This window comes from Cavia porcellus, unplaced genomic scaffold, assembly GCF_034190915.1.
Source record: "Cavia porcellus strain 051 isolate PalLab524CR breed Dunkin Hartley unplaced genomic scaffold, mCavPor4.1 scaffold_9, whole genome shotgun sequence".
Classification (NCBI taxonomy): Eukaryota; Metazoa; Chordata; class Mammalia; order Rodentia; family Caviidae; genus Cavia; species Cavia porcellus.
This window is the reverse complement of record NW_026947492.1, coordinates 75,975,207-75,997,809: the sequence shown is the minus strand read 5'-3', so window position 1 is coordinate 75,997,809 and position 22,603 is coordinate 75,975,207. Positions and strand designations below refer to the sequence as shown.

At 43.5% G+C, this 22,603-nt stretch overlaps 1 protein-coding gene across 9 annotated transcripts in view; it reads left to right on the top strand.

Annotated features, from left to right (window-relative positions):
* Nucleotides 1-22,603, top strand: part of Elp4 (elongator acetyltransferase complex subunit 4) — a 195,056-nt gene that overhangs the window by 40,753 nt on the left and 131,700 nt on the right. For 8 of the 9 annotated variants that reach the window (XM_063256731.1, XM_063256727.1, XM_013146774.3 and 5 more), the window contains one exon: nt 18,833-18,964. In XM_063256731.1, the coding sequence (XP_063112801.1) occupies nt 18,833-18,964 (132 nt within the window). Of the gene's footprint in view, nt 1-3,218; nt 3,268-18,832; nt 18,965-22,603 lie in introns of all 9 variants that reach the window. The other variant, XM_063256732.1, reaches the window with a different exon arrangement.

Sequence of the window (22,603 nt, the reverse complement as noted above, 5' to 3'; positions counted from 1 at the left end):
TACCCTTTTTCTGCTTTTTTTTTCTTTTTCTCCTTAAATAAAATTTAAAAAAAAATACAATAAGCTAAGTGGTTTGCACCACATAAATTCCAGTGTGAAGACTGCAGCCTTAGACCAGGGGGCAGCGACTCCCATTCAGGTGAGGGCTCTTTCTATAGTTGATAGTGAAGGAGAGCTTAGCTACATAAAGATACTGGAGTGTCTTTTTATTTGATGATGTTGTCTTTTTGTCTTTTTCCTTTGTATCGGTACCAGGGATCGAACTCACGACTGCCTGCTTGCAAGGCAGGTTCTTATGCCACTGAGCTAAATCCCCAGCCCCTATTTGATGATGTTTAAATGGAGATTTCTAAAACATCCGGGGAATGGTGCTGGAAAGCCAACAATGATAAGAAATCACACATGTGTGTGTATAGGTGTGTGGAGAACATTACAGTGAGTACACTCTGCTCCTTCAGTTTTGCAGAGAAACGCTGTCCCAATTAATGGGCTGGGACAGAGTTGCTGTTTCCCCCATGTTCCCTCTGTCCTCTCTGTTACATGACCCACTGCAGAGGGAGACCAGGTGGAGACTTCCCCTCGGTACGGGTATTCCCAGGGAGCAAGGAGGTCCCCAGTCCCAGTCACTTGTTCAATTGATGGTTTGTAGACACGCAACTTCTTTGAGGAAAGGAGCCAGGCATGGTGGCACATCCCTGTAATTCCAGCACGCACCCATGAGGTGAGGCAGGAGGGTTACCTGGGCTGCATGGTGAGTCCAGCCCAGCCTGAACTACAAAGAGAGACCCTGTCTCAAAATAATAACGTGATTCCTGACTTTTCCAACCCTGTCGTTCGCTGATTCATCTGGGGATCCGCTAAGATTCTAATGCAGCATTTAACACATAACGCTGAGCCCTTGGACTCTGTCCTCACACATCAAGTGCACCGCTTGTTCTCTCAGCTGTGTGCACAGCTGTGATTCTGCCACTTCCCTTTCTCAGCCTAATATCAGGCTCTTCCTTCGAGAACTCCTTGTCTCTGTAAGTTACTGCTAGCTTTGGAGAGGCACATCCTCTAGTAACTCAGGGTGAATGTAGGTAGAGTCCTATGCTACAATAGCTTTTTGTCTAAAAGGTCCACTGTGGCTGCTGTAAAGTTCGAAGGTATTCATAGCATAGACCTGTCACCACTCAGGTGGAAGCCCTGAGGATTCTCTTTATTCCCTCTCCTTCTGCAGTGTCCGAATGATGTGCCTTGTTGGAGGTGTGTTTCCATTCGCAGTTTAAGTACTTCGAAGCATTTTCGGTTCTGACATCTTCTGTTTTTCAGCTGTGTGAAATTTTGTAGGTTATTTCTATTTTTGATTTCATTTTTGTCAGTACGTGCCGATCATGTGCTAATGGTGCATGCACGGACTGCATCGGAGTTCTCTTTGCTTCCCCTTCCCCCTCCCCACCTCCTTTCTTCAATCTCTTGGTCCCTTTCCTGTTTGATAAAGATTTGTCCCCCTGCTCACTGTATTTCTTTTATTTTGCTCTTTAATTCACATGTCCAGTACTTTGGGTTTCTCCTCTAAGAGATGTTTCAGCTTGTTTGATGTATTTCCATTCACACTGCTATCTCAAGGTGCATCCACTTTTCTACACATGGCTCAAGTTTATCTTCTTAGTAGCAGAGGAACACTAACCCTAACCCTAACCCATCTCCTTCGCCACTCGTCTGCAGATGGACACACAGGCCACTTGCAAGATTCAGCTAGTGTGTGCCTTGCTGCTGTGAGCATGGCTATGCGTGGGTCATCACTGGAAGGCAATAGTGGGGTGAATGTGACTGGTGCTTTTCGTTCTCTGAAGAAGCTCCATGGTGTTTGCAGCACAGTAGTCATACTCCCACCAGCAGTGTGGCAGGGCTCCTTTTCCCATAGCCTGCAAGCATTCACTGTTCCTTGATTTCTTTCTTGCTCATACTCATTTCTTCTGGAGTGAGATGGAACCTCAGTGCTGTTTGAATTTGCATTTCTGTATTGGCCACCAATGTTGAACATTTCATTATGCATTTATTGGCCGCTTACACTTCTGAGAAATGTGTCTTCACTTCAGTTGTCCATTTTCTGGGCAACATTTTCTATTTGGGTTGTCTGACTTTTTCAGTTCTTTATGATGTAGATAATAGTCCTACAGGTCACAGGTATAGCAGGCAAAACTATTTCCCTGTCCTCTAGATCAGTAGTGGCAAACCTATGGCACATGTGCCAGAGCAGGCTGTCTGTACCATTGAAAGCTCTAAAAGGTTTGCTATCACTGCTGTGGTTGTCTCTTTACTCTGTTGGTTGTTTCCTTTGCTGTGCGGAAGCTTTTCAATTTGATATGATCTCATTGGTTGACTCTTGATAGTCTAGGCTTATGTCTTCTGGAGTCTGGATTATCCTTGTAGTTCGGGACCGCCAGGTGCATCATTAGGTTACTAATTTGAGTTTGCTCTATTTTTCTGATGGGGCCGTCCAGCTATGAACTTCCCTCTAAGGACTGCTTTCCTTGTGCCCCAGAGGTTCTGGTGTGTCACTCTGGCATTGTTATTTGATTCTAGGATCTGGTTACTTCTTCCTTGATTTCTTCTGTTACTCATTGATTATTCAAGAGTATATTGTTTAAGTTTAGTGCATTTGCATAACTTCTGTGGTTGCTTTTGCTATTGATTTCTAGTCTCATGCTATGATCTGATCATATACATGGGGTAATGTCAGTTCTTTTGTACTTAATGTAGTTTGCTTTGCTGGCTATCATGTATTCCATTCTGAGAAAGTTCCACACACTACTGAGAATGTTAGTGTGAGGTAGAGTGGAACACTGTTGATATTATTAAGGTCATGCGTTTGAAGTTGTGGTTCAGCTCTGGTATGTTTTGTTATTTTTGTCTAAGTGATCTGTCTGTTTGTGATAGTGAGGTGTTGAGCTCCCCCACTCACTGTGCTGCTGTTATGTCCCGTAGTGTTTGTTTTATGTTGTGTTCTATGCATATGTATCTATAATCATTATCTGTTCCTGCTGACTTGTTCCCTCAATTAATATGTAGTGAGTTCTTTGCCTCTTTGAAACAGTTTTGGCTTAAAGTCCACTGTGTCTGAAAATAGGATGCTACTTCTGCTTCTTTTGGGGCCCCCATTGCATGGAATATTGTGTTCCATCCTTTGATTTTTAGTCTATGAATTTCTGTTTGGGTTTTTTCTTTTTTGACAGGTGTCGATGTCCGCTCCCGGCCGGCAGGAAGGACACACGACAAAGTCTGGTAGTGGACAACCTTTTCTTTTTATTTTCCTTCTCCGTACAGCCTGCCCTGGGTTCTCCCAGCTGAAGCCTCCTCTGGTCCGCTCCCCGCGGCTCCTTTTGTGCTTCAGTCTGCCCCAAAGCCTCTACCGGTCCGCTCTCCGCGGCTCCTTTTGGGCTTTTACTTCTGGGCTTCTACCTGGCTTCTACTTCCGCCCAGGGGTGGCACCGGTATATATACGGGTACAGTGTCCAATCATGTTAAAGTAAGCAAGGCAAGCTGATTGGCTAACATCATCAGTTGCCAGGCAGACTATATTGTTGAGCGGGTTGTTTACGCGGTAAGCAGGAAACTAACATATTCGATGGGAGGGGTAATCTACCTCAGGCTTTGTTCTTTACCACAGGCCGCACGTCTGCCGCGCAAGGCGAGCTATCACAGACGCGGCTCCCAACATCTCCCCCTATTTTATTTTTTATGAATGTGCGCATCGTAGCCCTTCCTGGACTGGGTGCAGAGGCTTATGCCCTATGTGTAGGCCCACCGTAGGTCCTTGGCTTAGACCCTGGTTGGCCATGCCATGGTCTGCCAAGGCCCTGAGGCCCTCGTCCTTTTTCTAGGGCCAGGCACAAACTGGACGGAACCTGGATGCACACAAGCTTGCACTCATTTCCTCTCCGTAAAGAAATCCCCTCGGAGAGAAATTTAGACCTGGGCAGCATCTAACAGTCCAGCGGCTTACGTGCAGGATGGGGTAGGGCCTGGCTTAGGTCGAGTCGTGCTGGGGAGGCACGCTCTTACCCGTCATTGACTCACCTACCCTGCTGTGTATTGTCACCTTATGGAGGAGAATGAGGGATGCCCGCCATATCTAGACTCGGTCGTGGGCCAATTGAGCAAGCCATGCATATGCCTGAGGATCTTCTTGTCCATTTCGGGCTACCGCTATTTCTATTCATCTTATTGGTTGGTCTGTGATGGATCTCCAGTAGGGCAGGTCTGATCTTCAGTCGAGGGCTTTGTTGCCCGTGTCAGTCTCTCCGGTATCCACAGTGGTTCTCGTCCCGGTTCCTGTGGGAAAACACAAACCGCGCCTCGGTTCCAGCTGACCACTGGATCCGGGCCCATCCATTGTCCTGTCAGGACATCTTTCCACTTCACCCACCCTTTATGGTTGGGGGAAGGGTTGCAGTGCTCCACAGCTGGGGAGCGATTATCATTATTTAAATTTAAAAAATTGTGTGTGAATAGTGCCATGGATAATCGTGCCTTTGGGGCCAGGCCTTGGCCTACTCCCCCTTTTTGTTTTTGTAAAATTTCTTTGAGGCTTCTATGAGCCCTCTCAATGATTCCTTGACCTTGGGGATTGTATGGGATACCATGTTTTAATTGAACCTCCATCATTTTGCAGAACTCATTGAAGGCTTTGCCTATATAGGCTGGTCCATTATCAGTTTTTAATATTTTTGGTTTGCCCCATGCGGCCCAAGCTGCCAGGCAATGATTGATCACATTAGACACTTTTTCACCTGTTTCTGCTGTTGCGAATATGACGTGAGAACAGGTGTCTGTGGAAACATGAACATATTTAAGAGTCCCAAACTCCTGTATATGTGTGATGTCCATCTGCCAAACATCACCAGGGATCAAACCTCGAGGGTTTACTCCCATCGGTATGGCAGGTTTGTATGTGGCACAGGAGTCACATAGTCGCACGATATCTCGTGCATCTGCTCTAGAAACATGGAAATGGTTTGCTAGTGTCCTGGCATTAACATGAAACTTATCATGGAAGGCACGGGCTCGCTCGATTGGTGTTAGTAGGGTAAAAATCCATAACGGGCGAGTGGCAGTGTCAGCAGCCGCATTCCCCTGTGCCATGGGCCCCGGCAGGGATGTATGTGCTCTTATGTGGGTGGTGAAGACCTTATGGTGTCTGTTCTGAAGCAATGTCTGGATAGACAGGAACAGTCCAGCCACTGTGGAAGTGGATCTAATTAAACTGGCAGTCTCAAGCACTTGCATAGCATTGACCACATACCTAGAATCGGAGACAATGTTAATGGCTTCTGAGAACCGTTCAAGAATCATTTTAACGATCTGCAGTTCTACCACCTGAGGCTGATCTGGTTTAAATTGTATGGTAACCGGGGGCTTGCCTAGGATCACATAGGCGCCCATCCCCGTCTTGGAGCCATCTGTGTATATTGTAGTTGCTAGGACTAATGGCTCAGAGGCAGTAACCTTTGGAAAAATTATAGGGTGCTGAGTGACAAATGACAAGATAGGGTCTTTAGGGTATTGATTGTTTATATCCCCATGGAAAACACATCTCAGAATGGCCCAGGTATCTATGCAGGCAGCCAGGGTCTTGATCTGGCTGGCGGTATAGGGTACTCGGATGGCTTGTGGTCCTGAGCCAAAATGTTGGACAGCTCTATCATGCGCTTCAAGGGCCAATGAAGCGACTGCCTCCGGGTAATGCTCTATGACTTTTGCAGGTGAGACCTTAGGGTGTATCCACAGTAGTGGTCCTTTCTGCCAAATCACCGCTGTAGGCTGTAGACTAGTCTGTAGCAAACAGACATCAAAGGGTCGCCCTGGTTCAATTCTGTGTAAGGTAGCCCCACCTAAGGCTTTTTCCACTCTCTGTAAGGCAGCTCTTGCCTCAGGAGTGAGCCTCCTGTGGGAGGCTATATCTGGGTCTCCCTTCAGAAGGTCGAACAGGGGTTTGAGATCTGAATTTGGTATATGTAAATATGGCCCAATCCAATTAATGTCTCCCAATAGCTTTTGCATGTCATTTAGGGTCCTAACGCCATCCATCCTAATGGTGACCTTCTGCGGAGAGACTAGCATAGGGGAGATTCTCGCGCCTAAGTAGGTCACCATTTCTCCTCCCTGAATCTTGTCGGGGGCAACATGCAGATTAGCTTGTCTCAGGGCCTCGACCAACTGGCTGAGCATATTATTTAGCATGTCTGGGTCCCTGCCGCTGAACAAAAGGTCGTCCATGTAATGCATACATCTTATCTTGGGAAAGGATTTTCGTAGGGGGGCCAGTAGGGAATCAAGGTAAATCTGACACATAGTGGGACTGTTGGCCATACCTTGGGGCAACGTTACCCACTCGTATCTGAGATCAGGGCTTTCTTGGTTAATGGTGGGCAAAGTAAAGGCGAACCTATGAGTGTCCTCTGGGTGCAGGGGAATTGAGAAGAAACAGTCTCTAAGGTCTATAACATAAACTGGCCAGGACTGAGGGATGGCTGAGAGAGCTGGCAGCCCCCTCTGGACCGCCCCCAGGGGCTGCATCTGTGCGTTGACCGCCCTTAGATCATGGAGCAGCCTCCACTTGCCAGACTTTTTCTTAATTATAAAAATGGGGGTGTTCCATGGGGAGGTTGACGGCTTAATATGTCCTAATCTAAGTTGTGTACTGACTATTTCTGACAAGGCTAATAGCTTCTCCTTAGGCAGGGGCCACTGAGGTACCCAAACCGGATCATTTGATTTCCAGGTGATTTTGATCGAAGTGGGTAGGAGAGCTTCTTCAGCGGCCCCTAAGAAAAACCCAATCCTTGCCTACCTTTTTTGTTTTCTACTGGTATTGGGGATGTCCGACCCTGCAGGGCATTGCCCAAGCCTTTGCCGGGGGTATATCCCTGGTTCCTGAGTATATCCTTAGCCTGGGGGGAGCAGTTTGACGTAAGCGTGACATCCATCTGAGTGAGGATGTCCCTTCCCCATAGAGACACTGGCAACTGCAACACAAACGGTTGGAAATGGCCCTGATGACCCTCCTCATCGCACCAGAGCAGGGTTGAAGCACTAACCTGAGGAGCTGACACCATCCCCAGGCCCTGCAGCGTGTTATCTGCAGTGTTGGTGGGCCAGTTGGAAGGCCAATCCTTTCTGGAGATAATGGAACGGTCAGCTCCTGTGTCTAGGAGCCCTGTTATATTCTTGCCATTGACCTTAAGTGAGAGCATGGGCCTTTTACCAAGTGTCATATGGAGTCCCTCAAAGACTTCCCCTGAGGAACCGAAACCTTGATTTTCTCTAATTTTCTGCTTTGAGGGAAATCTCTTGTGGAGACTGGGGAGCAGCAAGAGCTGCGCTATCTTGTCTCCTTTATTGATTACCATAGTACCCACAAGAGATTGAACCATAATTTTAATATGTCCTGTGTAGTCTGAGTCTATGACCCCTGGGACTACTGTGAGACCCCGAAGGGCCGTGGAGGATCTCCCGATCACCAGACCCACGGAATTTTCGGGTAACGGTCCCTTAAAGGTGGTTTCAACCACTTGAACACCCATATCAGGCACTAATATAAGTCCTGAGGCGACACTGAGGTCCACACCTGCTGACCCAGGGGTGGCCCTTGTTGAAGGCTGCCACCCTGAGCTGTCCTGTCTCTGGGGCGGGGGCCCACCTGTGAAGGGGGCCCCCTCTGGCCGTTTTTTGGCTCTCTAGCATCTTGTCCACAAATACGGTTGCCCTGAGCATCAAAGACCGACCTACACTCCTCAGCTTTGTGTGATCCCTTTTTGCATCGCCCACAAACATATGGTTCTTCATTCCTAGGGCGAGGCCTAGCATCTGCATTGTTTGGGCAATGACGTTTAATGTGTCCTGGCTCCCCGCAGGCAAAACACCCTTTAGCCTTACATTCCCCTTCTAACCCGCGAGGTCCCCTCTGCTGTACAGCCGCGGCCAGGAGAGCAGCCACTCCCGAGTTGGAGAGAGGCCCCCCTATCTCTCTGCATATCCTAATCCAGGCGTTGAGGTCCTTGTTCTTATGAGGAGCTATCGCTGCCTTGCACTCCTTTGTACATTGCTCAAAAATCAGCTGTCTTGCCAGCGGTTGAGCCACTCCCGGATCAGAAAATATCTTATCGGCAGCATCTTGCATTCGGGCCACAAAGTCAACAAATGGCTCTGTGGTACCCTGAATTATTTTTGAAAGACACAAGGAGGCTGTTCCGGCACCACTTACCTGTTTCCAGGCGCGGAGCCCTATGGCATTGATTTGTTCATAGACAGCGCCGGGGAACTGGGTCTGGTCATCAGCGTGCCGACCTTCTCCCATAAGCATTTCCTTGTTCCACCCCCGGTTTCCCCGATTGGCGTTTCTCTCAGCCTGCTCTGCAGAGAACTCTGCGTACCAGGCTCGCCAATCCAGGTAACTGCCCGAGGGCAGACACGCCTTTGCCAGCTGAATCCAGTCCGCGGGGGTGAGGGGCCCAGAAGACAGATTCTCCAGCATGGCAATGGTGTAAGGCGCAGTCGGCCCAAAGGTTGTAACTGCATTTTTAAGTTCTCTAATCTGCTTTATCTCAAAAGGCTCCCATACATTGCGTCCCTGGCCCATAGCTACTTGTACAGGAAATATCCCGTAGGGGCCACTATCTATCCCAGGTGGATGTACCTCATGAGACAAGCGTCCCCCCTGCCAAAGCCGCCTGTAAAAATACCGACCCGCCGGCGGCGGAGCATAGGACAGCGGCCGTGATTGGGCGGAAAATGGGGGCCCGTGCATCACTTCCTGTTCTGGCGAAAGGGGAGAGAGCTCCCAGGCGGCCGCCTCGTGGCGAGGAATCGCCTCCGGAAACGGCCCCCAAGGTGGGGCGGAAGGCTTCGCCTCCCTCTCGCGCCGGGGAGCGCTCAGGAGCTCTCTACTCCTCCGCAGACCAGGTTGAGCAGAGCGCAATTCGCGGGGCAACGCTGGAAAAGAACCCTGCGACTCCTTATTGAGCGACTTAGGCTCCTGACAGCTGGTCTCTTTGGCCTCCTTGCCATTCAACTTTCCCTCGTCCTCGGAGTCAGACGACTCCGAGGCTAGAGCCCCGTCCTCCTCCTTAGCATCCTTGTTCCCCTTGACGGACCCCTCTCGGGAGCTCCCTGACTGGGCCTGCTCAGATACCCTGCGTACTTTTGTAAGCTCTTGAGGGCTTTCTCCACAACCACCCTCGCTCTTAGTGTTGCTACCTAACATGTTTCCCATCTTTTAATATGTTACTCACCGCGTGAGGCCCAAGGAATCCGCCACTTACGCGTGAGCCTGAGGGGAGTCTAAAAGCCCTGTAGGTGCGCGCCACCCAGAGCCCAGGCTTATCCCCAACTCACCTGTCTCGCAGCTCTGTACTGGAGCGTTGTCCACTTCCACGTCTCGGGGGTGATCAGTCCCCGGGCGGGCCTCCAAATGTCGATGTCCGCTCCCGGCCGGCAGGAAGGACACACGACAAAGTCTGGTAGTGGACAACCTTTTCTTTTTATTTTCCTTCTCCGTACAGCCTGCCCTGGGTTCTCCCAGCTGAAGCCTCCTCTGGTCCGCTCCCCGCGGCTCCTTTTGTGCTTCAGTCTGCCCCAAAGCCTCTACCGGTCCGCTCTCCGCGGCTCCTTTTGGGCTTTTACTTCTGGGCTTCTACCTGGCTTCTACTTCCGCCCAGGGGTGGCACCGGTATATATACGGGTACAGTGTCCAATCATGTTAAAGTAAGCAAGGCAAGCTGATTGGCTAACATCATCAGTTGCCAGGCAGACTATATTGTTGAGCGGGTTGTTTACGCGGTAAGCAGGAAACTAACATATTCGATGGGAGGGGTAATCTACCTCAGGCTTTGTTCTTTACCACAGGCCGCACGTCCGCCGCGCAAGGCGAGCTATCACAGACGCGGCTCCCAACAGACAGGGTCTTGCCATCTAGTTCAGACTGCCCTTGAACTCATGGCAATCTTCCTGCATCAGTCTCCCGAATGCTGGAATTATAGACATATGCTACTATGCCCAGGACTGTTTTTAGATTAAGTGTGTTTTTCGTATAATGCATACTGTTAGGTTTTGTTTTTTGATCCAGTCTGTCAGTCTGTGTTTTGATTAGATAATCGAGACCATTCACATTGATGGTTACTACTGAAAAGTATTGAGTAATTTCTGTCATTAGATTGTTTTCCTGTTGCTGACCTCCTCTCTGCTTTTGCTTAACTTCTCATCCTACTTGCCACAGTTGTTCCATTTGACTTTTGTTGGCTTCATTGTCTCTTTCTAGGATATTCTTGAGAAGGTTTTTTGGTACCCCTTTAGGGGCATAGATTTCTTTAGGTGTTCTTTGTCTTGGAAAGCACTATTCCTTGACTGATTTTGAAGCATAGTTTTGCAGGGCATATTAATCTGGGTGTGAAGCTGTTTTCTTTTAGTATTTGAAATACTTCATTGTAAGCTCTCTTTGCCATTAAGGTTTGTGCTGAGAAGTCTCCTGTAATTCTATGGGTTTTCCACTATGAGTGGTTTGTTGGTTTTTCTCTAGTAGCTTGTGAGGCTCTGCCCTTCTGTTGGACTTCTGGATTTTAAGTATGATATATCATGGGTTTGTTTCTGATTCTCACTACTTGGGATTCTTATTTGCCATATTTATCTAAATATTAAATTCCTTTCCCATATTTGGAAAGTTTTCTGCCATTTTTTCTGTAAACAGGTTTTTTTTTTTAAAAAAATCCCATTTGTGCTATCTCCTGATTTTTTTTCCTAATTCCAATTAATCTTGAATTATTCTTGTGTCTTCTAGCAACTATTGGATCCATTTTCCATATGCTCTTATTTTTAAGGTGTCTCTGAGTATGAGGCTACCTGCATCCATCAGCCAAGTTTTCTAAGTTTGACACTCATTCCTCACAGCGGTCACTTGTACTGCCCGTACTTTCAATAGAATTTTTAATCTTTACTGTTTTAGTTCGGTACATTTTGATGAATGCTAATTATTTGCTAAACTGATCATTCATGTTTTCTATCATTGTGTTATCCATTTAGTTATATCACAGTTATTTTGTTCTGCTTTGCTTTGTTGTGCTGAGGTTCATGGGTCTATTGTATTGGAAAGGCTTTGTTGCTTGTGTGGTAATCTCTTCAGTTAATGTCTGCTGTGCCCTTTGGCCATAAGAACTGTAGCCCTATGCCTTGGTCTCAAGGTGCAACCACCTCTCCATTCAGAAGAAGAAAGGGAGTGTGATTGACTAAGCACTCAGTTCTTTGAAAATGAATTGATGATACAGAGATAAGCCAGATATTGGCGTAAAGAAAAGCCAATTGATAGCAGCGATGTGCCACCCTAGCAATAGTGGCCAAGTCAGCAATAATAATCAAGTCAAAGACAAACAGGAGGGCCAGAGATATAGCTCAGTGGTACAGCACCTGCCTGGCAAGCACAAGGTTCTGGGTTCCATTCCTCATACAAAAAACAAAAAATGACAAACTGGTTATTAACATACGATAAAAATCAATAAGAGCTATCACTGTATTATCCTGAACCATATAGAAGAGATCTATAATTATAGACATAAAGTCTAGCTAAATATATTTACATCTAGTAAATATCTACCAACTGCAATAACTGACCACCACTAATGATAGAAAAGAATGTAACAATATTTCATAGAGTTAACCAAGTATCTAAGTATTAGTAAAGCTTATGAACGAAGATTTGAAAAAGAGGTTATAAAAGAGAGAACAGTGTTATAAAAGATATTAAGGAGTAAAAGAAAATCGAATTATGTAAAAGTAACAGAATAACAAAGCTATCACTATCAGTGAAGAAAGAAAAATCAGAGCAAAATAAAAATAAAAATAAAATAAAACAATCTCCCTCAAAAATGAGGGAAAAAAATGATTCCAAAAAAATTAAACTGTGTTTTTGAATGAGTGGTTTCTTTGGAAGGTCTGCAAAATTGCATCCGCTACATATGTGGATAGTGTAGTCAGTCACTGCTAAGACCTATTTTGTTTCTGTACTCACACTTTGGTGTGAATGCTGAATACCCCTCCACCTTTCTCGTGGTGGGGTGAGGGAGGTGGGGTGCGTGGCTGGTGAATGGTGTCTGCCTTGGAGTTGTGCTCACTCCAGCTACTCCGACTTTTCCTGTGCACCCCAAGTCACTGCCTTCTTAGACTAGCTTTATAACCTGTGAGTTAGAGGTGCCGCCTGCTTCAGAAGTCTTTCTGTCCGTATACCTCAGGGTATGGCAGTTGTCTAAACAAGGGCATGTGCTTAACACCCTGGCAGATGGAGAAAATAAACAGACAGTTGTGTGCTAGGTGCAGGCAACAAGTCGAGGGGGAGGGTCCACGTAGTCTGTTGGACTTAATGCCATCACTTTCAGACCCAGGCCCCTCTGAGGACCACTCCTGATCAGCCTGACTTCTTACCATTGCAGGCCAGACTCTCACATTCCTCCCTGTTTGAGGTTAAACTTTTAATTCTGTTTTTTTTTTTTTTTCATTTTTATCAGTACCAGGGATCGAACTCACAACCCCTGCTTGCAAGGCAGGTACTTATGCTGCTGAGCTAAATCCCCAGCCCCGAGGTTAAACTTTTTATGGGTCTATATTTAGCTCTGACTACTGTCTCTGGCTGTCTTCCAGCCAGTTTGTGGTAAGGTGATCCCCAAGACCCTGACATGTATTTTGCAGTATTTGTTCTGCAGCTTAGCCTTAACCAATTAACCCATTCCTAAAATTGCTCCTGGTTAATAGATGTTCTCGTGTGTGGTGGGTACCACACTGAATTTCCTCCCACCCTCCCAGTGCTGGCATGCACTACCATATCTGGTATCCATGGGCTTTTCTACGGGCTGGCGCTGCCAGTCCAGTCTGCTGATTCTGCCTGGCGCTGCCAGCCCTCTTCAGGCTTCCCTTGAGTCTGAGGAGACAGGTTTCGTTTCCTTCCCTAGGAGCTGGGGCATGCCTTCCGGATTGCCGCTTTCTTTTCTATGTCTTGGGCCCCATTTCTGCAGCTTCTTTCTGGTTCCTAGTTTTCCTGCCAGCCACCTCCCAAATCCCAGGGAGCCACTTCTTTTTCCTTCCCTAGACTCTTGTTTGCCAGCTAGAAAGCATCCAGGTCCTGGAGAGAGGCTGTATGTTCCTGCAAGTCTTTACCACTTGTTTACCCTCTAGCACTTCTGAGCAGGTGTTTTATTTTTTTACTTTAATTTGTTGTTGTTCTGTCATTGTTTTGTTTTTTGTGTCTAGCATTATAAGGATTTCCTGCTTGTCTTTGTCTAAGAGTTCTATATCAGCAAAGAACGGCAAACCTAATTGGAAGTGCCGTGTGCTTGAACACAGGACTTGTGGGCCAGGAGGTTATCATGAGCTTATCAAGCGGGATCCTTGCAGCTGTTTTTTAATTGTGTCAGTTTCCCCTGGGAGGAATCGCCCAGGCTCCTAATATCCTGCCTATGCTGTTTACAAATGGCTTCTAATCTTCTGATAGCAACTTTGTGATGTGGTACAGCATGCTGTGTGTGTGAGAGTGTGTGAGTGTGTGTGAGAGTGGGTGTGTGTGTCTGTGTGTGGTGGCAAGACAGAGAGTTATGCCAGTTGTGTGTGAAGCCTTTCAAAAATACCATTGTCTATGAGATACCTAATCTTTCCATATGGCAGTCCCTCTGTATCCAAAGGTTGTCTGATTTTGCCTTCTCTTGCACAAGGGGGTGGCAGGAGTATTTTGAATCTTGGAAAAAGTATAGGATTGGGTGTCTTACGATTCTTTTTAAAGATTTTCTATCAGTTTCATTTCACACGTACATACACGCACGTTGCTTCTTGCTTGCTAAAATTACTAGTTTGTTTTGTATATGTTTGTTAATTTTTTTAAACCTAGATTGTAGAAACTACTGTTAATTTTATTTGTTGTCTTCTGTATGCTTTCTGTATCTCATACAAATAGTTTGAGATGCAGAAGGCATTTGTTATAAATAACTGTGTTTGTTGTTACATTTTTAAGTTGCAGACAACACAAAGGTTCAACAAAGGACTAAAATTAATTTTGATGGATATCATAGTACTTTACAGCCATTGAAAGTCTAATGAATAAATGTGGAAATTATCACATATCATTAATTAAAATATAAACTATAATATATGTAATATGCATAATAGATTAGTAAAACTAACTCATACTATGAGATGTTTTAATTGATATCTAGAATCTTTTATTAAATGCAGAAAAAGGCAATTAAGGAAAAAAGTTTTCTCACAGTTACATAAAGAAAAAATAGATTTTAGTTACATATAGAAAAAATAGATTTTGCAAGCTAGATCTAAATTATTTAAATTTAAATTTTTGTAATATTTTATTAAAGTATTTCCTTCTTTCAGAAACAAAATTATACACATGGTAGTTACATATACAAATCTATAGAAATTTCAAATGTTAATAGGAAGTTTGAATTTGACAAAAATAAAACAATGACAGAATAACAAAAAACAAGAACAACAAAACAAAAAAAAAACAGCAAAGCAGAAGTGCTGAAGTTAAAAATTGTGAGATTAAATTAGAGGTCTTCAGGATTCATATACCTGAATCTCTAAATATTAGTGTTCTTTCTAATCTATCATGTTCTGAAGATTAGCATAGCTATTCTACTAAAAGATTATTAATCTAAATGTAGGTGATATACCATGTATATGGAGTAATTGTAGTGGTATATAGATTTCCAGTTAATTGTAGGATGATTTTTATAGTGAAGTGTCTCTATCACTTTTGACCTTATCAAAGAGACAGTCCTTGATTACATTTATAAAAATAGAGCTTGTGTCTTCTTGCCTTTCCCAGATGTTTGCATTTATTGTCATGTGATCTGTTTGATAACTGTTAACTGTGCCTCCAACCCCAGATACAGTGAAAACTTCTAGTAGAGGCAGTGTAGTCTGTAGTTAAAAATATACATGCACCTTAGAAGGATGAGGGAGGAGGACTATGTGTGAATTCGAATCCAGTCTGGGCTACAAAATGAGCTCAAGGTCAGCCTGAACTGCATAGTGAGACCCTCTCCCAGAAAGACAAAAACAAACAACCAACCACACACAGACACACAGAACTGGGCATGGTGGTGCATACGTGGAATCCCAGCACTCCGGAAGCTGAGGTAGGAGGATCGCCCCCTTTGAGGCCAGCCAGTGGTATATTGTGAGTTGAAGGCTACCTGAACTGCATGGTGAGACCCTGTCTCAACAAAAAAGAACACATACACATAGGAACTGGCATCCCTGTGGCCCAGATTCATCTTGAATATTTCGTGGCCTGGGGCAGGTAACTAGTGGACAGGCTGAGCTGCTGCTTCCCGGGCTTGCCATAGGCAGGCTTGCTGTGGACAGGGCGCTGACCTGTCTGGAGCACTGAGGAAGGGTCTGGCCCAGGGTGAGCGCTCTGTGTGCCCATCTTACTGTTAATTAGTGTATTCACCGTTACAACCTCCAAACCTGGCCAGAAGTTAGCTCACAGTAAATAGACTGTGTAAGTAATAATTTCAACATGACTGATGATGTAGTCTTATAAAAAGTTACAACTGTTGCCTCACACTCTATATGGAAGTGCAGCTGGAATGCATCACAGACCTAAATGTAAGAACTAAGATTCATAAAGAAAACATAGGTATACATCTTCCCAACCATGAATTAGGCAAACAGTTTTTCTGTATGGCACCAAAAGCAAAAACCCCAGAAGAAAGAACAAATTGATTGGGCTTCATCAAATTAAAAACTTTTGTGCCTGAGGGGGTATTGCCTTGAGCGTGAAAGAACAACCCAGGGAGAGCAGAAGTGTTATTTGCTAGCTGTGCATCTGGTAATGTCTAGTACACCAGCGTGATGCAGGCCGCGGCATGAAAGGAAACAACTGGACTTAAAGGCAGGGAGAGGGCGCCATGCGGTACTATCCAAGAAAGACACAGCAGCCAAATCTGCCCATGGAAAGTACCTCTGTATCACTGTCATTTGACGAATGGAAAGCCCAGTTACGCTGAGATCCACTCCACTCCATGCCTAGTAAGGTGGTTGCTGTTTTTAAAAAGTAGAAGGTTAAGCATTGGCAAGGAGGTTAAAAAACTGGAATCCTCCTGCTTTGTTGGTCAGACCATAGAACAATATAGCCATTATAGAAAACATTTTGATGCTTCTTTAACATGTTAACATAGAGCTACCCTGTGACAGGCAATTCTGCTTCCTGAGACCCAAAAGAATTGAAAAGACATACCAAAAAAAGTACGTGGATGTGCACTGAGGTGTTAGGCATAGTAGCCAAAAGATGGAAACTGTTCCTATGTCCGTCGGCAGTGAGATGAACAAAATGTGGACCTACGCAGTAGGACACTGTGTGACAGGGAAAAGAAGGGAGCACTGGTACACGTTACAGCATCTGTACGTGGTGGAAGCATGCTGTGTAAACGAAGTAAAAAGCAGTCACATACTCTCTGATCCCACTTACATAAAATGTTCGAAGGGGCCGAATTCATCAAGAGAAAAGCAGATTAGTGGTGGCCATAGGCAAGGGCCTGGGAAGTATTAAATGGGTGTGGGGTTTCTTTGCAGAGTCGGGAAAATTTTCTGCAGTTCAGTGGTGATAACTGACATAATTCTGAATATGCTAAAAAGAAAAAACCCACTGAATTTAAGAAAACATACATTAAATGGATCTTAATTGTTGGATTGTAGTTTCTGTGTATCTTTTGAATGTTTTCACCTGTAGCTTTATAAAAATTGTCTGTTTCAGCAATACTGACATTAAGATCAGTATAATTTTTATAACACATGAAAAGGTTTTAAACTGATGAAATGTGTACTGTAGGAATACGCACTGACATAATAATATAAATGGAAAAATCTCATTTAGATGTGTTACTATATTAGTATTACTATACTATTTTATCTTAGGGTTGTGTGTGTATGTGTGTGTGTGTGGTGGCAGGGATTGAATATATGGTTGCCAAGGGCTCTACTACAGAGCTACATCCATGCCCCTTTCTCAGTTTTATTTTGGCAGGGGATCTCTGAGTTGCCCAGGCTAGCCTCAAACTTGGAATCCTCCTGCCTCAGCCTCTCAAGGAGCTAGGACTACAGGCGTGCATCACCGTACCTGGATAGCACTATTTTTTATTCTATTCATTTCTGTATGCATTAATTTAGCAATGTTTTCTTTTAATTTGCATATTTTAAACAGTGGGAAATAATGTGATATAAATTTTAAAGTAGATTTTTTTCCCATCCCTGTTGAAAAGTTAATTTTTAGTTTGGATAACCTTTGTCATAACTATTATTACATGTGCCTGCATTTGAAAAATACATGAGTCTAGTATTTTGTACTAACTGTTCCGTAATGCTAATGACTTAAAACTTATGATTCAGAGTAAAAGGATTTGATTAACTTCTTTTTTAAAAATTTTTGATTAACTTCTTATGGTCCAACATTTATTGGATGCTTAGTATGCAGCAAGTACCTTTATGGGCATTTTACAGTTTTAACATTTCCTTCTTATGGCAGCGTACCAAGGTAGGCATTATTTTTCAGAGATGAATGGAGATAGAAAGTTCTGTTAGGTGGGGCGGGAAACCCAGGCATGGCTACTCATGGAAAGTCAGGCATTCTGGTTGTGGGTTTGGCCCATAACATGGTGCTGTATTACACTATGTAAATTTACAGGTGTTTATTTTATTTCCGTAAGAAAGATAAATTACTTTATATTCTAAGATACTACTGATTTAGTCAGAATGATTCAGAGCTTAAATGATAGAACTAGATTCTAATACTGGTGTGAATGACAACAGGAATGCCCTGCGTGTGGTGGTTCATGCCTATAACCCCAGCACGGGGAGGAGAGGAAGACTTCGAGGCCAACCTGGCCTTCATAGTGAGCTCAGGGCCAGTCTAGAGACTCTGTCTCAAAAAAACAAAAAACAAAAAATAACATGAACTCACTCTGAGGTCTTTCAGGAAGTGACCAAAATATATGAGAATTTATTTTTCAGCAATATGAGTCTAAACATAAAATTAATCTTGAAAAGTGAAAATTGCTGTTTATGAGATTATGGTTACCAAAGCCCTAAATCATCTTTCTTAGTCTAATAAAAACTATTTCATATATTTTTCTTCTTTAGAAAATTTGTTTTGTTTTTTAAAAATTCTATGGTACCTATCTACAAAAAACAAAAGTTAGTCATTTAGGTCACCTTCCTAAATTAGTAAATTGGGATTCTGTGTCTCTTTATTTAATCAGATTTTAAATTCTGTTTTCAGTGTTAAGGAAGAGATACAAGTTTACAGGTGCAAAACTAATATTCACTATCAGTAAAATGAGTGTCTTTTGTTCTTGTTACTTTACCCATTATTTCAGTGAATGAGCTTTTTGAATTCTAGAATTACAAACCAGTAAATAGATTGTATGTGTGCTTTATTTTTACCCTGTGAGAAAAATAACATTTATATGTAATATGTAAATGCTAATTCCAGACTTGCTTTAGAATACATTTTCTGAAAAATGTGCTTGGCCTTTTACTGGAATAGCAATTGATTTTTGTAATATAGAAACCCAAATAGTTTCAAATTCTAGTTCATTACTAATGTATTAAGTCTCTCATTGACATTATACCCTTTTTCTGTTTTAGAAATGTCTATATTGTCATCGAGTTGTGCTTAAATATATATTAAGGCATCAATTTTTAATACATTGGAAAGTTGTAGATTTGCTAATATTGTGATTTGAAAAGTTGTCATGTTATCACAGATGCTCAGTAATGTTTTATTCTGTTTTCTTAGGAACTCCCTGCACCATTACTTGATGATAGTTACAAAAAGGAATTTGATGAAGATGGATGTAATGATAAGACACCAGACTCTCACATGAAGATGAAAATAGCTTGGCGGTACCAGTTATTACCCAAGATGGAGGCAAGTCACCACAGGCTGTGTATCAGCCTTGCAAGTGCACTGATTGTCCTTTCCTAGACTGGCTGTGCGCCTGGTGTTCTGTAAATGCAATACGAAGGCTATTTGCCTGTTTAAAGAATCAGGTATTTCGCTTACAGTGTTTTATTGAGATGGCATATTCCTTACAAATAAAGTGATAATTTTTTATCAAAATAGATTTTTCCATTTCTTCCCTAATTTCCATATAGAATCCTTTATTCCAGGGTTGCCATCAACCATAAAGGAATGGATAAGCTGTTTATATCCATGTGGCTCCCTGTAAGTATTCAGTTAAGTGGTGGCTTTGAAACCCAGTTACCACACCTGTCAAAGAGATGGAAATGAGGGAAAGCTCTGGAAGCCCGCAGGGCTTTAGTTCAGTTAAGTCTGTCTGCTGAAGGTGGGGACTTTGCCAGGGCTCTGTTTGCCGGTTGTCATTGCTGCTGCTTTTCCACAGCACTGTACTCACCCAGCCCTCAGCAGTGCTGGGCAAGCACTCTGCCTTGTGCCATGTCCCCCGCCCTTTTAAACTGCTTTTAAAAGTCAGAGACACGTAGGTCTTCCTACGCTCCCCAGGCCTGCAGGTTTTGATTCTATAGCATGTGTTTCCTCAGCTTCTCTTTCACTCCCATCTCAGGGCTGGTCCTTTAGTTGGTTATAGAGAGCCCTTTCTCATCCTTGTTGTGGTCCAGGAAGTTTATACTAGAAATCCCATGGAAAAAAAATTGCTGGAATTTTAGCGAGTTAATTCTAATCTGCTACTTTCAGTGTAACCCATGGCAAGAATAGAGACACCAAGACATATTTATAATTATCAGGAGCCAAGGGTCCAGAGTCCAGCCAGGATGAAGGTTCATAGAGCAAAGGCCTTGACCCAGGGCCTGACTTTTCCTAATTTGTGAAGAAGGGAGTGGCTTGATGAGTGACTGAGAATGGTGGGAAGTACATGAGTCCTGTGAGCTGGGCTAGTAGGAAGCTTAAAGCACCTCTGCAATATGCAGAGAAAAGGATGTGCAGGAAGACCAATCTGCATAACACAGTTGAGGTAGCATTTGATGTTTTGGGAGCCAGTGATTCAGTTCTGATGTGCAAATTTTTCTGTCCTGGGAAGTCAAAGCCCCTTTACTCAAGGATCAAACCCAGTTGACAGCCCTGGAGCAGTGGCTCTTCATCTCCCTTGGCTCAACCATGTTTTGGTGGGAGTCACAGGGCTGGGAAACAGCCACTGTCGCCTGGCTTCAAAGATTACGCATCAGCTCCTCAGCCAGCCCTATTTACACTGGTTAGAGCAGACTGAAGGTAAGAGGAAATGGCCCGGCCTGCTCCGTACATATCATGATGTACATGCAGACAGGGCAGGTTCAGCTCCAGTGGAGGCGATGGCTGTTTATTCCAGGAGAGTCGCCCAAGTAGTCCTCCAAAGTCTTTAGCCTTCACTCTCACTGCTTGCTATGAAATCTCCTAAAGCAATTTACAACTTTGGATAACACTCGAGTATCCGAGAGTACTAATTCCATTCTGTCGTTGAGAATATAGTGCCCCGTTCGTGCCTTACTTCTGGAGTTATCTTCCATAAGGCTGAATATCAGCAAGTGATGCTCAGTGATCAGTTTCAAAGTCTAAAGCTTGAAGGCTTTTTTTGTGTGCTTTTTACAGTGACCTTTGAATCACTTAGGCTCCTGTCTTCCCACGTGTTCGCTGGTATGTCACTGCACCAGGGTGGCTTCCCTCACTCTGTCCTGTCATCTCATGCCATGCTTTGTTTTCTTTCAAGCCATGGAAGGCCATGGCAGCTAGTGATGATATATTTTCTTATTTGTCATCTGTCTCCTTCCACTAGAAGGAGAAGATAAAAAGATAAAATTAAAGATATAGAGATAAAATAAAAATCTTTTTATCGGGAAGATAAAAAGATTTTAACTGCTTCATTTTACTGGCATTTAGTGAGTGCTCAATATCACTTGGTTGTATGAATGAATGGATTGTACAAATGGAAGTTAAAGATTAAACTGAGTTGAGTTGCATTAATAAATAACACAAATAAAATAGTAGCTTATCTGACTTTATATTTAATGGTCAAGCTTAAGTTTATTTTATCAATAAGTGAGTACTATTGATAAAGAGAGCAGTATCTTTTGGCTTTTTTGTTTTTCTTGGAAATGTCTCCAGCATGTATATTTGCCCTTTGTGATTATTTTATTTTATTGTTTGCAGTGCTGTGGATCAGACCCTAGGCTTTGCACATGTTAAGCAGGTGCTGTACTGCTGAGATACATCCTCAGCTCTGTGCTGATTTGACGTGTAATATTTTACGAAAACTGATAGCTTTGGTCCTCACTCATCATCATCTACTTTGAGATTTCTACTCACTGTGATTTCCAGTTTAGTTTGTGGTGATGGGGATCAGACCTAGAGCCTCATGCATGCTAGACAAATGCTGAGCCGTTGGACAACATAATAGCCCTGCTAATTCCAGTTTATAACAAAACCAAACAAAAGCAAAAGCTGGGTTTTCTATTACTTTACTTGCAATTAACATGATTATAGTTTAATTAAGTAGGCTAAGCCCAGATATGTTGCCCTTTGGTGTAAACTGTCTCCAGGTCTTGAGAATACAGTTGTATTCCCACTGAGGAGATGTAAAAAAGGCAAAAATGTGCACATGTAAACCAGTAGCATAGTTAAATAAATCCATGAGTCTTCTAGCTTGGCGTGTCTGCAGTCTTAAAAAGCTCCTTGCCCTGGCCATGTGATGCTGATTCTCTTTCCAGAGTGACCCTGACTCTTCTCTGCTGTCTGATCAACACGCCATAACCTATGGTGTGTTCTGAAATTTAACTTCTACAGTGTGGTGGTGCTCTGTTACCATGGCCTGCTGTGGCTGCAAATTTCGTGGCAGTGTTGGGTCTTCATGATATTAAATTCTTATTACACTTTGGCTTTCTGTCTTAAGGTTCAGCCCCACATTCTTGTGACAGACGTCTGCATGTATAGATGACCAAGAAATGTCATTTTTCCATAAGACAATTAATTACAAAGGACAGTGATGGATCTTCTGATCCTCTGGTGAATCATGACATGATCATAATAATTAATAGCATTTCAACAGTGCCTTACAATTACAGAATGTCCACTGCCAGTATTGCACTAGATTCTCACAACAGCCTAATGAAATAATTACTGGCTCCAGTTTGGCTGACTGAGCTGAGACTAAAAGTGGTTTAGCGGCTCTTTGGATTCTTGCTTTCCTTTATGCCCTACTGAGAATCAAGAAATGTGGACAAATGGTAAGAAAAGGTCTTCTTTAGGCTGTTTACTTGTGACACAGTTCTTTTGAAAGGTTCACTTCTAACTAACATCCTGAGGAGAGGGTATGTTATTTTTTATTGCTCTGTTTTCCTTTTCTACCTCTGTAAGAGTTCATTTTCTTTTAGAACAGTAAATTTTTACTATTCCATTGTATTCCTCAATGGGAGGCAAAATTAAAAGGTAATTTATGGGTGTGAAATAGAAGTTCCTAAAATACAAAACTAAAGTAACATGTTCTTAATAGACTACGTAAACTGGTTATTGGTGATGGTTTGATATTTTTAATGCATGTTTTTTATGAAGTTGCTCATA